Consider the following 14,609-nt stretch of genomic DNA (forward strand, 5'->3'; position numbering starts at 1 on the left):
CTGATTCCAGGGCTGGTGCCCTATTCACTGCACCACCTAGCCGCCCCCAGACCCCCAATTGTTAACGATGAGGTAGAGAGGAAGGTCGGTGTGGGCAGATTTAGGGGACCCGTCCAACTTTGAGATTCTGACACATTTGGAATCCCAGATTTAGAACCGGAAGATACCTTAGAGGTCACTTACAAATGAATACATTGAGGCCTGCTAAAGTCACGCAGTAAGGGGCAGAGCTAGGATTGTACCAGGCCCTCCTCAGACTCAGCACTAAGTCATTATCTGCCATGAACTGGGCACCACGAGCGGAGAGGGGAAGCAGAAAAAGAAGGGAAAGTCTACCTGTTCAATCACTTCCAGCATTTATAGAGAGCTTGAAGGTTTGCAAAGCACTATACACATCTGTCCTCATTTGATCCTCACAAAAAGCCTATGACTGAAGCTTTCATTTTCTCTGGTTTGACAGATGAGGGCACAGGTAAGTGACTTACCCCGGTCACACAGCTAGTGAGTGTCTAGGGAAGATTTGAACTCAGGTCTTCTGGGCTCTAGAGTCAGCAGAACCCTCTAATTGCCTTGCAAAACATGAGCTTGCTTCCCCCTTCCTCCTTGGGAGAATCAAGCCCTTTCACTAAAGGGCATCTCTTTCCCTAGCTTTAGCTTCTCCATACCACAGCCCTGATCTACACCTGGCTGGCACAGCTGGGTTGGGGCAGGAGCCCCTGAAGCCAGAATTCCCTGCCTGCTCCTCAGGAAGGACAGATGACCCTCTCCAGGGACCTGGGAGCCTACATTCAGTCCCAGGAGGCCTTTCCCCATGGCTGTGGTGCAAGGAATACTTAGGACACAAACATGCAGACTCTGCATGACTGGAAAGGATTGGGAGAAGAAGAAACCCCAGTGAGGTTTCCTTAGAATGTCCAGAGTTCGGCTAACCAGCTCAGCATGTGCTGTCATTATCACTGTACAAAATCACAATGTGTCCAGAGGAATGGTCGATGATTTTGAACAGTGATAATGTCCATCAACCATAGCGAGAGGGAAGCCAGGGTCTCCCCATCTGCAGCTGCTACAAGGCAACCTGTGTTCCCACTTGTAGAGCCAGAGAGGAAGCAGCCGGGATGCCTGGGGAGGGAGGAACCCCGTGTCCTGAAAATGCTTCCCCCAATTTCCAGGCAAGGATGATCCTTATCAACCACTGCCAATCCTACCACTTCCCATCCAGGGCCTGCTCTGAAGGCTTCTTTCAAATCAGCAGGACTGGTCCAGGCTCGGACACATCTGCCACAGACCAGAGTGCTGGGACTGAGATGTCAGGAAACCTCAGTTCTAGGGTCTCCTTATCATTCCCTTGTGTGGCCTTGGGTAAGAGTCTACATCTTACATTTGAAGACACTGAGGCAATCAGAGGTTAAGTGACTTGCCCAGGGTCACAAAGCTTCTTCTCGGTTCTGTTTTCTTTGGTTTCTAAACATCAGTACTATCTACACACCCAAGTGTTGCTTGATCAGTTGATCACCTAACAAGGTCCCACCCACTTGAGGTAACTAGCTGTTTCCATATGTGGCATGCATACAACTGCTGATTAATCGGTCAGTCAGCGCTCATTTGGTTAGCATTTGCTCTCACTGCTCACATTGCAATGGCATGCTCACAGGCATGTGCCTCGCTGCGCTCAGTGAGAAGGAGCAATAGATGTCTTCCTAAGTTCCAAGGGAAAGAACCCTGCGCCAAACCCTTTGTCTGGTCCCAGGTCTTATTCTGGAAGACATCCACAGCTCCATTAACTGGAAAAGGCAGAAAATGACCAGAGAGAGAGATGTGGGCTGGATGCTGGGACACTTGGGTGGGTGCGATCAAACCTAAGGAATGACGCTTGTCGGCTCAATGAACATGTGGCAAGCACAGTGGGCGCTCTCCAGAGGAATGCCGTCACGCTCTCCCAAAGGCCCTGTCCTAGCCAACATTTTTATCAATGACTTGAATGAAGGTCTCGATTTCATACTTCAGGATTATGGCTATTACAGAGCTAAAAGGGACAGGGATATACTTGGTAACGGTCATTGATGATGATGATGATGATGAGACCCAGGTCTACCCAGCTCCAACATCATCCCAAGCTGCCTCTAATAAAGAGAAGTTCGAATCTCTATTTGATGATGGGTCAGACCTAAAAAGGTGAAGCATGATAACAATAAATAAAAACCCCATTTTAGTTCAAAAAATCAGTTGCACAAGTACCAGAGATGGAAGGACTGGCCACCCAACGAAACTGAGGGGTTAGTGGACAAGAAGCTTGATATGTATCGACAAACAGCATGATGAAGCAACAGAAAATCCAGTGTAGTTGAACTTTAATAAACTGCAATGACATTAGTAATAGGGTAGTAGTAGCAGAACACAGCTAACATTTATATAGCTCTTTAGGTTTCAACAAAGAGGCCGTGGAGTGGAGCGGAAAGAGTCCATCTGTCCCAAGTCCTGGTCAGACTCCTTGGGCTGCCATGTTTCAGACAGCGCAATGACAAACACCGGTGTCAGTGGTGAAGGGTCTTGAGATCACGAGGATCGGCTGTAGGAAGTGGAGATATTCAGTCTGGAGAAGCAAAAGCTTCAGTCTAGGAAAGGCTGCTCTGGCAGAGGGAAGAGCCTTGTGCTGCCCAACCCCAGAGAGAACCAGGAGAAATGGGAGGGGGGGAAGGAAAACTAGATTTCCAGCCCAGATCCACCAGTCTGCTTAATCAGACCCTGTTCTAAGAGTGCCATCTGCAGGCCCTTTCTAAAAAAATTAATTCAACAAAAACCAGGAAGCATATTAATGTGGACAGATCCCAAAAAATTCAGAATCATTGGAATCAGGGATGAATCTGAAGTATAGACTTTAAAGATATGTATCTTCACTGATCTCCATCTTCCTGTCTACTGAGTCTGTCCAGCACACAAATAAAGGACTTCTAGGTCCTTCAGGGGCCTGCTTTAATGGACAGATTATTTCTAACCCATTTGCCATGAAGTTGCTACAATGATCCCCCTCCAACATTCCCCTGTAATCTCAGCGATGTTCCTAACTTCCTTTAACAAAACCAAGGGTCTCTTCTCCCCCAGGAAGCATCAGATTATTGCTCTTCCCATGCTCATGAGCAAAGCTAGGGCTGGACTCCGGGGGGGAGGGGGAGGCCAGGGAAGGTCATTGCTAACTTGAGATGCTGCCTCCAAGGCTCCTGCAGCCCAGACGGCCTGCTTCTCTAACTGGCTAGAAAAGCTTCTTATTCCTGCCCTGCACAGGCCACTCTTATGGAGGAGGTGGAGAACTATCCAGGCACTTGGGAAAATTCACCAACTTTGGTCAAGGGAATCTAAGGCCGAGGCTCTGAGGCTCTGAGGTATTAGGGAGAGAGCGGGGAATAGCAGCTTAATCAGCAGCCCCCTGTTTAGTGCAGAGAACAGCAGCCTAGCCACAGAAGGCCCCTGCATAGTCAGCTTCGTCTCTGTAGCAGAGAAACAGAAGCCTCTGGGGAAGCAAGCCAGAAGTTAGAGGAGAGGGAGTAGGGCTTACCCAGAGCCCTGGAGCTGGGACTGAAGGACCTGAGTTCAAATTCTAGCACTTGCTCTCTCTCTCTCTCTGTCTCTGTCTCTCTGTCTCTCTGTCTCTCTCTCTCTGTCTCTCTCTCTGTCTCTCTCTCTCTCTCTCTCTGTCTCTCTGTCTCTCTCTCTCTCTGTCTCTCTCTCTCTCTCTCTCCTCTCTCTCTGTCTCTCTCTCTGTCTCTGTCCCTATCTCTCCCTATTTCTCTCTGTCTCTCTGTCTCTGTCTCTCTCTGTCTCTCTCTCTCTCTCTATTTTGCTTTCAATGAAAACAATCCACTTTTTCTTCTTCTCTCCTCTCCAACATTGAAAAACAAAAACAAAACCCTTTGTAACAAATTTAGTCAAGCAAAACAAATCTCCATGTTTTCCGTTACTGCTCAGGGGATCTTGGACACCTCCTTCCTCCTCTGTGGCCCTCAGTTTGCTCACCTGTAAAATGAGGACCCTGGAGAGGCAGCATTGTCACTAAGGTTCTGTCAACCCTGAGGTCCAGGGCATAGCTAGCTGCTCAGAGGGAGGGACAAAGGAGAGGAAGAAGGATGGTCAGTAAGGAACTCAAGAATGTAGGGGTATGAGGTAGAGTGTCAACAGTGACTACTGGGGGTAAAAATATTGACTTATACCCAGGATTATGTCTTTGCAGATTTACCCCAGGCAAAGAAAAAACCACCTAACTGGTCAAGCACATGATTATTGAAGGCAGAGGCAAATATTTCAGTGCCTTTCACGCTCTGCCTAAGTCTCCAAAGTGCATCTTAGAGTCTACCCTCTACTACTAAAGCATGAGACTCAAGCCCTGGTCATGGGCCATCAAGGTGCCCAGTCAAGCTTCAGAAGATGACCAGACACCGGAGCTGCAGAAAGGGGTAGCCTGGTAGCATGGTGTTAGCCAATGGAAATTTCCATGAGAACCATGCGTGGAGACCATTGGCCCCAACTGAAGCTCTCCTGGGCACTAAGGGAGAGACTTCATTCACCAGGATTCATTCATAGAGGACTCACAGCTCCCAGCCACTCCCACCGTGAGAGCACCTTTCTATGGCTCCATCCAGGTCTGGAAATGGTGGCAGGATCAAAGGAGTCCATGGTGACATCCCAACTCCTCACCTTGATCTCCCTGACCTCAGACCCAGAATCATTCACTCACAAGACTTAGGGCTAGCAGCAAATAGAGACCACCTAACCCAATAGTTTTAGAGATAGGAAAAGTAAATCAGAGATGTCAAGCAAGTTACCCAAGGTCACACAAGTAGCAAATGTCAGAGGCAAGATCTGCAGTCAAGCAGATATGTAAAGGAAGGAAGGGAGGGAGGAAGGAAGGAAGGAAGGAAGGAAGGAAGGAAGGAAGGAAGGAAGGAAGGAAGGAAGGAAGGAAGGAAGGAAGGAAAGAAAAGGAAGAAGGGAGGGAGGAAGGTGGACAGAAGGAGGAGCCCATAAGTACTTCTTTGGGGCTAAGGTTGGAAGCTAGGAATCTGGGTGGAAACAGAGAGGAGATGACCAGTGTCAGAGGATACCAGTCAACAGAGGCAGACAGGATCCAGTATGAAATTCCCCCAAGAAAGTGGGAATGCTAGAATTATCATGGCGATCTTTCAAAGGTCAACATGGCCTCCACTAAGTTTAAGGAGAAAATAGGCAGAAGAAAGATCCACTGAAGAACTCAACAGGGGCAAATGAGACAAATACAGGAAGGAGTAGAGAGTCTAAATCCTAAGTTGTTCCAGCTTACATGAAATATGAGGTTAATTCACTTGGTCCCCTGCCTACACACACACACACACACACACACACACACACACACACACACACACACCACTGATCACCCCCAAGATGAGAAAACAGGCAAAGATACCATCCCAAGAGGCAGGATCCATTAGCATGTGTTAGAAAGGAATTTGGGGCTTCCACCCAAGCTGTGGCTTAACCAATTGCCTCACTAGGCTGAGGCCAATACATCATCCCACTCAAGGTTGGAAAATCCCCCAAGTCTCCACAACAAACTGGGCTTCATTCCTGCATGAAAGGCATTGGTTTCTACAACCTTTCCCTACCTCTCTACATCATTCCCTCCAGTCTCTCACCTCAGTCAGTCCAACAGAATTTATTAAGCACCAACTATGTGCTAAGTTGAGGTGAAGTCTCTTGAGGAGTGATTCCCAGCTGCCCAGAGGTGGCTTAAGCAACTGTGCCCAGGAGGCCCTCTGCTCTGCTCCTCAGTCTTGGGTTTCTTCCCAGAGCTCCCAAGGGCCCAGTGAGCTCTGCGAGTTTGGGCCTCTATTATCTGCTATTACTGTCCTCTCCTTTCTCCTTCCTCCTTCCTTGGTCCAGGGGTGATAGGCCAGAGACACAGAACAGCTCAGGCTGAGAGTTCCTAAGCAGGAGAGTCCTTAGGCATCCTCCATATGTCAGGGTACAGTGGGTGGGAAGCTGAATTTTCATTTTTGTTCCTGACTGCTCTGAGGCAAGACAATCCCCAGGAGTCAATACCAGCCTAGGAAACCGAACCCTAGGGACTGGGAGGAGAGAGTGGGGGAAGAATGAGGACCTCCAAAGTCCGTATTTGTGGGACAGAGTGTGTCTCTTATGTTGGATAGCATGGAGACAGCTGTGTTTCTGCATCTGCCCTCTCTGAGGGTAACCATTGGTATCTACCATTTAATAGAAGGTCACAGAAAGGGGACAAAGCCAATGGTGGGGGGATTTAGGCGGGGTTTTAGGGGAGGTAAAGATGGGGTGTGGAATGAGGCCAGAGGAAGCAGACCAGAGTACCCCTCCCAGGATTTCCCCAGGACACCATAAACAAGAAACCTGGAATGCACAAAGCCAAGGCGGTCCGGGCCAGCCTCCCCAGGCACGTGGCTTCGCCCCGCGCGCGGCCCCTAGGCCGAGCTGCGGAAGGAAAACTGCAGGTAAATGACGAGCAGTAGAACCGTGGCCCAGAAGAGGCACCAGGGGACGGAGCAGAAGTTGCAGCCCTGGCCGCCCTCGGAAGCCTTGCTGGGGCTGGCCGGCCGGGAGAAGGTGTAGGTGGTGGCCTCCTCCTCCAGCATCTTCTCGCTGGGTTTCCAGTGGCTGATGCCCGCCAGGCAGGCCTCGCAGGACTCCCCGCGGTGGCGACGGTTGTCCTGGCGGCCGGCCACGTGGATGCGGTACTGGCCGCCGCGCTCGCCGTAGCACTGCTCCCGCAGGCTGATGATGAGATTGTCCACCAGGCCCTCGATGTTCTCCTCCAGCATGCTGGACTCGTCCAGCCGGGCGGTGCCACACTCGTAGCAGTGCTGCTTGAAGACCCGCATCCGCACGCAGCCCATCCTCTGTGTCGGGTCCAGGAACATATGGAAAAGAATGACCACGTGCGAAGACTGCCAGGAGTGCCAGCACCACGAGCAGTGGAACCTGTGAGGGGACAGGAGCAGAGTGGGGAGGGGATGGAGGAGGCTGCGTCTCCTGGCAACCGCTCCCGGGGACAACCCTCCGCGGGACCCCCTTGGCTCCTTAGCGGCCCTCTGCTTCCCTGCCCCATCCCTCAGGGCGCTCGTCCTGGGAGAGTCTTCCTCGAGGGAACGCGGCTTTTCCTACAGGCTCAAATCCAAGCTCATTAGCCTGGAATGTAAGGCCCCATAATAAGACCCCAATTTACCCATTCAGTCTAATCCCAGTGCCCCCCCCCCCAGGCCAACCTTCCATTTCATCCAGGCTAGTCCTCTCGAAATAGTTTGTGCGTTCCTATCTCAGCACGAAACAGTCCGAAACACTCTGGCATAAGGAGCGTAGCTTTGGAGCCAGAAGACCTGGGAGTCAAAAAATTGGAGACCTCCAAAAAATGGTCCCTTTCCCTCGCTCCCACACTCACACCTAACTGCCCTATGTGAAGGGTCTGCCTCCGCGCGATTTGCTTCTGTGATCGACCCTCATCCGTAAAATGAGGTGGTTGGGCTAGATGGTCTCCAATGTCAATGATGCTTAGTCTTTGGACCTTTGCTCATGACCCTCTTGATAGTAATCACCATACCAAAAACGATAATAGCTAACATTTACAAGATATTGAATGCATTCAGAGCAGGATGTATAGGCAGCTGGATGGTGCAGTGGCGTGAGCACTGGCCCTGGAGTCAGGAAGGGCTGAGTTCGAATTCATCTGCAGATATTTAATAGCTGTGTGACCCTGGACAAGTCACTTAATGTCATTTGACTCAGTTTCGTCATCTGTGAAAATGGGGGTAACAACGGCACTTTCCTCCCAGGGTTGTTGTGAAGATAAAATGAGAAAATATTTGTAAAGTTCCTGGCAAACCTTAAAATGCTCCATAAACACTAACAATCTCATTTTTCCTCATAGCAACCCCGGGAAGTAGTTGCTATTACAATACCCATTCTATAGATGAGGAAACTGAGACTGAGGGAGATTGTGATTTGTCCAGGGTTATCGACTAATGTATCTGAGGCCAAATTTGAACTCGTCTTCCCATCTTCAAGTCCAGAGCTCCAAGACTTTAACTTATCTTTCCAATGCCCTTTGCTTTCCTCCCTATTCACCCTACAAGGTGCAGCCCAAGACCTCTCCTCCTCCAGGTAGCTGTCACATGTGAAATGAATGCCCATGACCTTTATCACCTGGATAGCCCATCTGCAACTATCCCAAGATGGTCTCGATTTATACAGTTTTCTGTCTAGGTCCTTGTTCCCCCTCCTAGACTGGAAGCCGTCTGAGGTCAGGGTCATGGTTTTGCGCTCATGACACTCTCCTTAGACTAGTGGAGTGTCATGCATACAATAAGTGCTCAGGACAAGTTTGTTCACAGGATCTTAGAATCATACTGTGGGCGTAGGAAGACACCTGTGAGGTTCAATCTACTCGTTTTACAAAGGAGAAACTCAGGTCCATACAGGTTGCATGACTCGCTCGAGGTCACCCAGAGATGGGATTTGACCCCAGGGTTTCTGATTCCACAGCCAGCTGCATTTCTCACTGCCCCATCATCAAGACCCTTCCCTGTCCAGCTACATCTTTCAACCCAGCCCATGATGCACATGGGGAAGCCAGTAAGCACATGAGGAGGAGGAGTAGGCCATGGGAGAGCAGACCTCCCTCCATGACTTCCCCTGGCCCATTGCCTCCACTTACAAGTTCAGAAATAAACCCCCTTAGGGGTGGCTAGGTGATGCAGTGAAGAAAGCACCCAGCCCTGGAGTCAGAAGGACCTGAGTTCAAGTCTGTCCTCAGACATTTGACACACTAGCCATGTGATCTCAGGCAAGTCCCTTAATCCCAATTGCCCAGCATTTCCGCCCCCCTCCAAAAAAAAAAAAAAGAAAGAAAGAAGCCCTTTCCAGCCCTGTGGAGTTAATGCCAAGGTCTTTGGGCAGAGGCCTCAGGGTGTGTTTGGTCATGGAAGGGGAGTGGGAAAGGAGGTGAGAGCAGATGGACACTATTCCACCAGGGCAAATGCTCTCACAGCTACCTAGATCACTCACTTGTCCATTATAAGTCCTTCTCCCCTACTGGACTTTGCAGGGTGGGCTTAGGGGGAGCTGTTGTATCAAAATAACATGTATTAAATGTTTAAAATGAACAATTCAACCCCTCTTCTCCCTTCAGAAGCAAGACCTAGAAAAGTCCTTGTGTCTCTTCAGAGATGGTGCTACTAGAACCCTCTTATGAAGAAGCCCTTCACTACCCCCCTCCAAGGGGCTTGAGCACCCTGTTACTAACCCTGAGTTAGCCCTTCTCACCCACCAATTCAGGGACACCATAACAGTAGGAAGACTCTAGAATAGAGTGATTGTGCACACCACAGTATCATAAAGGCTAACCAACACCTGTAGATACCTGGGGGGGGGGGGGGGGCAAAGGGGCTCATCCTCCATCTGCAGCCAAAGACCACTTTTGTCCTGTGTAGCTGTCCCAGCCCATTGCCTATAGTGTTACCCTTTACTAGCTAATTCTGTGCATCCTGGAATGAAGAAATCACAGGCTCATAGATTTAGGACTGCAATGGACTTCAGAGACATGGTAGCCCAATCCCCTGCATTTTCAGAAGAAGAAACTGAGGTCCAGAGAGGTCAGACCATTGCAGACAGTGCTGGAAGGGGAAAGGGGTAGAGAATAGAAGGGTAAGGCAAAGGTAAGAGCTGAACCCAGGTCCTGTGTGTCCAAAGCCTGTGATTTCTCCATTATACCATCAGGATTCAAGTTTCCAACCTCCCCCCACATCCTGATCCCACTGAAATCCCAGGTCCTTATTCTGATCTCAGGTTCCCACTGTCTAGTTCCCAAAACCCTCTAATCCTCTCCCATCATATATTCCAAAGACTTGAGTTTTTAGCCTTTCTCTCCTCTGATACTCAGACTCTTGGACACCCTCCTTGTGCTCACTGACTTCAGTGTACTGACCCCTTTTTAGCTGTGACCTTTCCAGTCTACCAATGACCTTTCTCAACTCTACTCCCACCACGTGAAGAGGGGAAGAGCAGAGGTGACTTTGCCAGCCCAAGTTACTGGCATTTGGATGGGACAGGCCTCCCTCCCTCCTGAACCTAGCATGGCTCACCTGCCCGAGGCATGCTGCTCCAGGTACTGCTTCCAACCTGGGGCCAGAACATTGTGCTGCAGGTTAGGGTCCATGATGAGATCCCAGCTGTCAGCAGGCTTCGCCTCCTCCATCTTCTCGTAGAAGATTTTCTTCCATTCAGCCGTAGTCAGGCTCTTGCACATGTCCCCTTTGGATGAGGTGGTGGGCTCAGCCCTCCTCCAGAGAGAAAACACAGGCAGTGAGGGCAGGTGGATGGCAGGACAGCGGAGTTTCCACGGTCTGAACTTCCTCATCGACAGGACCAGGCAGCAAAGCTCCTACGATCTCCCTCCTTTGTCCTCCTAGGCACTGGTCACCAAGGCAACCAGGCTGGGAGCCAAGCACCCCAGGCTCAGAGAAAAGCCAAATCTGGGGGGACTTTGAGTGAAAACGAGGCGGGGGTGGAGACTGAGAGGCAGGGGCTGGGAGGTAGAAACAAAGGGCTCCACCTGCAGGAACACCTGCAGCTCATAGAACAGCGGTGACAGAAGGACCTTGGAGAGCACCACTTGATGCTAGATGCAGCCGTAAAGACTCTCAGAAGCCATCGTGTCCAGCAGCCTCGTTTTTGCAGAGGAAGAAACAAAGCCAGTGAGGTGAACTGTTTTGTCCAAAGCCACACAAGCAATTGGCGAAAGAGCTAAGAGCTGAACCCTGGTCTTGTGAATCCAAAGCCCAGAATTTTTATTCTGAAACTGTCTGATTTAACTGAGGTCCAGAGAAGGAGAGGGATTCAGAGCTAGAAATGATCTCCAAGGCCATCCTGTCCAACTCTCTTCTTTTTCAGAGGTGGACATTGAGGTCCAGGGAAGGGGAGCCATGTCTATGCAGGCACTCTATTAGAAACATGAGAACTCTGTTGTAGAGCTAAGTGGGACCAGCCCAACAGTCTTTCCACTCCTCCTTTCAGTTGGGCTGTGGGTTGGATGAGTGGGTGATTCTAATGTTTGTAATTTCAGACCAGAAGGGAGAGAAACAAGAGGTGTGGAAGCTTCCCCCTGCCCCCTCTATTGCTGTAATGTGACAGATGAGTTCACCTGACTTGGGTCTCCTAATGCTGAGTGTCCCTAAAGAAGGACTACTCCCAGAGGCAGAGATGTGGGGGCAAGGGGAAGGGCAAGGAATAGAAGACCAAGAAAAGAAAGGGGGTGCCCAATCTCAAACCACTCACATTCACAGGAGAGTAAATAAATCATAGTGTCATAGATCTATACCTAAGAGGGAACCCAGGGACTTTACAATCACTCATCAATCAACAACATGACACACAAGTACGATGCACCAAGTGCCCTCCCTCAAGGAGCTTACCATCATCAATCTACTTCAGTCCCCCTCTCTTTGAACAGATGGCACCTTTAGAGTTATCAAAGAAGTAAGGTTTTTAAAAATGTTTCTCCAAATAATAGAATGATCAATAATTATTATTCGCACAGTAGTAAATATTATTCATATGAATAATACATCCATATTATATTAATATATTCATATTATATTAATATATTCACATAATCATCATTCCTAGAAGCAATCCTTTGCACATAAAAGCAATAATAATCACTCTCAATAGGCCAGTGGAGATTGATATTGCCTTCTCTGATTTGGACCTCTGAATAATTCAAGGAGAGGGATAGGAATCGGACCTCAGTTTTCATTGGTGAAAGGAATTCTCCAGTGAAGTAACTCCAATTTGTTCATGGAAGTCAGCATCTTCTCAACAACCTCTAGTCTTAGAAAACTGACTTGGGGTTAAGTGACTTGCCTAGGGTCATGCAACCAGTGTGTGTCAGAGGCAGGGCTTGAACCAGGTCACAAGGTCAGTTTTCTATTCATTATGCCACACTGTCCAGAGTCCAGCTCTTTGGGTCTCACTCTTTGGGAGTGAATCAGTCAACAAGCATTTATTAAGCACCCACTGTGAGCCAGGCTAGAACTGATGGACACAAAGTTTTTACTTCCAAGGAGTTTATATTTTCTCAGGGTTTCTCCTGTATCTATCTTTAGGTCCTTTCAGGGGCTTCCTCCTGGTTAGGGATTCAAGTAAATCAGGGGTTTGAAGATCCTACTGCCAGCTGCCATCACTCACAAGACCATACTACATGATGGAGGCCACTCACACATTAGCCATGCACTCTGACCCCCAATACTACCCAATCACCTTGTCTACTTTTTAGATACCAGGGAAACCACAGATAGGACAGAAACATTCTCTGAGCACCCAGTTCCCAGAGAAATATCAGAAAACTGTAGCACCCAGTGCAAATATTTTAGCGACCAAAGGAGAGATTTAACTCTAAATTTCCATAAACCAGATGGCTCCTCTTAAAATGAACTCAACTGAACTCTTCCAGATAAGTCAGAAAGGGAATCTGAATCTCATAAAGTTTTGAATTTGGAATTTTCCATTTCAAATATCAAGGAAACAGTAAGATGAAGGATAGGCATGGAAAAAAGTGCCTGGCATTCGACATCTAGCTGCCCCAGAGTTGGCTAAAGTAGATGATGACCATAATGGTGGTGATAGAATATAAGCTCCCTGAAGGCAGAGATTGTTTTTTTTTCTTTGTACTCCAGGCATATGGCAAAATCCCTGGCACCTAGTGGGTTCTTAATAAATGCTATTAATGGGTTGATTGATGTTATTTCTCTCCTAGTAGAATGTAAGGTCCTTGAGAGGAGAGAGAATTTCATTGTTTACATTTGTATCCCCAGCTCCCAACACAATGCCTGGTACATAATGGGGCTTAATAAATGAAGATTCAACACTAACTTATTAAACACCTCCTGTATGCTAAGCACTGAAGAAAACAATAAGACTCTCCATGCTTTCAAGAGCTTACATTCTGTAGGATGCTCTGAGTAAGTGAATCAGTTGAAACTGACTCTTATTTAAATCAACACTGGACTACAATGAAATCATCTGAGCCAATTGAATACATTCCAACAAATCCTTTGGGCTGAGATGGCGAGTTCGAAGGATGGCAGTTACTTTTTATTAACCATATATTTATCCATATGTTAATGAAATGGCATATTTATTCCTATTATAATATGAATTTTATTCCTACTAATTACATTAAATGCTACATATTGTTATATATTATTCATTTAGTATATAAAATGTATTTGTATATTCACATATTGATAATTAGCAATAATTGGTGATTTCACATAGCACAAGATGTCATAAACCAGATAACTCCCTTTAAAATGAATTGATCAGTCAGTGTTATTTCTCTCCCAGTAGAATATAATATTATCCGAGTTCACAGATCCTCCCGAAATTTATCCATGGACTCCTAAGGTTCAGACTAACAACTCCTCATGGCACAGCTCTGGAGACAACAGGACCAGTGGAACTAAGGTTTCCCCTCACTGAGAGTCTTCAGGCAACAGCTGGATGACCACTTCTTGATGTGTTGTCTAGGGACATTCTTGCCCAGGTCCATGTTGCTTCCAAGGTCCAAACCTGTTATCCAGAGATTCTGGGACATCAGAGAGGCACTCCCTTAGATCAGTTCTCTAGGAAGAGCTGCAATGGTAAAACCCTTCTCTGAGCAAGGCATTAGCCTAGTTCCTAACTCCCCATATCAAGTGTCAGTTGTTATGGAAATCCAAGCAGGCACAAGAAAGAAGTGAGGCTGGGGTCATCCCCAGAGTCGATGTGACTCCTGCCTCTGAATAGCTAATGGCCTGGCAGCCAGCCAAGCTTATTAACCAACACCAAGCTTTAACTCTGTAGAAGTGCTTACCTGCTATGGGTATAATGAAGCCAATGAAGAAAAACAAAACGACGGAGGGTGGGAATTTTCTGCCGGTTTAGTTGTGTGTTTTTTAACCAGATGATGCAATTCCCATCAGCATAGAGCCAGGTTTAGTTCAGACACAGAGCCCAGTGGGCTAGGTTGCTCTCTAATTGAACACTCCTAGAGCTAACCCTCATTATCATCAAACAAGGGCACAGGGCTTACTACAGCAAGAATCGCAGAACCAAAAAAGGTTCACATTTCTAAGATACTTTGCTGGTGAAGCTACAATCTTATATTTCAGATGGGGTTTTTCAGAATCATAGGTTGGAAACTGGAAAGGAGAGAAGGGGACATCATCTTCAACCCATGCCCCTCCCCACAAAGAATCCCCTCTATAGAATCCCCAATAAGTGGGTATCCAATCTTTGACTGAAGACTTCCAGTGGGGAAACCCACTGCCCCTAAAACTGCCCATTGTACTTTTGGATAGCTCTGATGTTCTGAAGGTTCTTCCTGAAAGCAAACCTAACTTGCATCTTTGCAAACTCCGCCCTTAGCCACAAGCCCTGACCTCTGGGGTCAAGGAGAACAAAGCTAATTCCTCTTCCAGGTGATTTCATGCCTCCTTTGAGTCTTCTCCTGGAGGTACAGCTCCAGTTCCTTCAACCTGGAAAATCAAGGTAAAAGGGGGGCTGGTGTCCTTAAATCTGAC

General features: G+C 47.9%; 1 protein-coding gene across 1 annotated transcript; it reads right to left on the bottom strand.

Annotated features, from left to right (window-relative positions):
- Window positions 1-6,458: 6,458 nt before the first annotated feature.
- LOC138157831 (receptor-transporting protein 1-like) lies at window positions 6,459-10,405 on the bottom strand. Its single transcript, XM_069083639.1, has 2 exons — window positions 10,131-10,405; window positions 6,459-6,975 (listed from the first exon to the last, which is right to left on the bottom strand). The coding sequence occupies exons 1-2, from the start codon at window positions 10,403-10,405 to the stop codon at window positions 6,459-6,461; spliced, it is 792 nt and encodes a 263-aa protein (XP_068939740.1).
- Window positions 10,406-14,609: the final 4,204 nt, after the last annotated feature.

The sequence above is a fragment of the Petaurus breviceps genome, unplaced genomic scaffold (assembly GCF_028583685.1).
Source record: "Petaurus breviceps papuanus isolate PSGF00001 unplaced genomic scaffold, PetGlider_PUasm1.0 173, whole genome shotgun sequence".
Lineage (NCBI taxonomy): Eukaryota > Metazoa > Chordata > Mammalia > Diprotodontia > Petauridae > Petaurus > Petaurus breviceps.

Excerpts from the sequence above, each read along its gene's own strand:
- LOC138157831 (XM_069083639.1), bottom strand. The coding sequence starts at position 10,405 with ATGAGGAAGTTCAGACCGTGGAAACTCCGCTGTCCTGCCATCCACCTG. Across the intron at positions 6,976-10,130 it reads GAGCAGCATGCCTCGGGCAG|GTTCCACTGCTCGTGGTGCT; the intron begins GTGAGCCATGCT and ends GTCCCCTCACAG.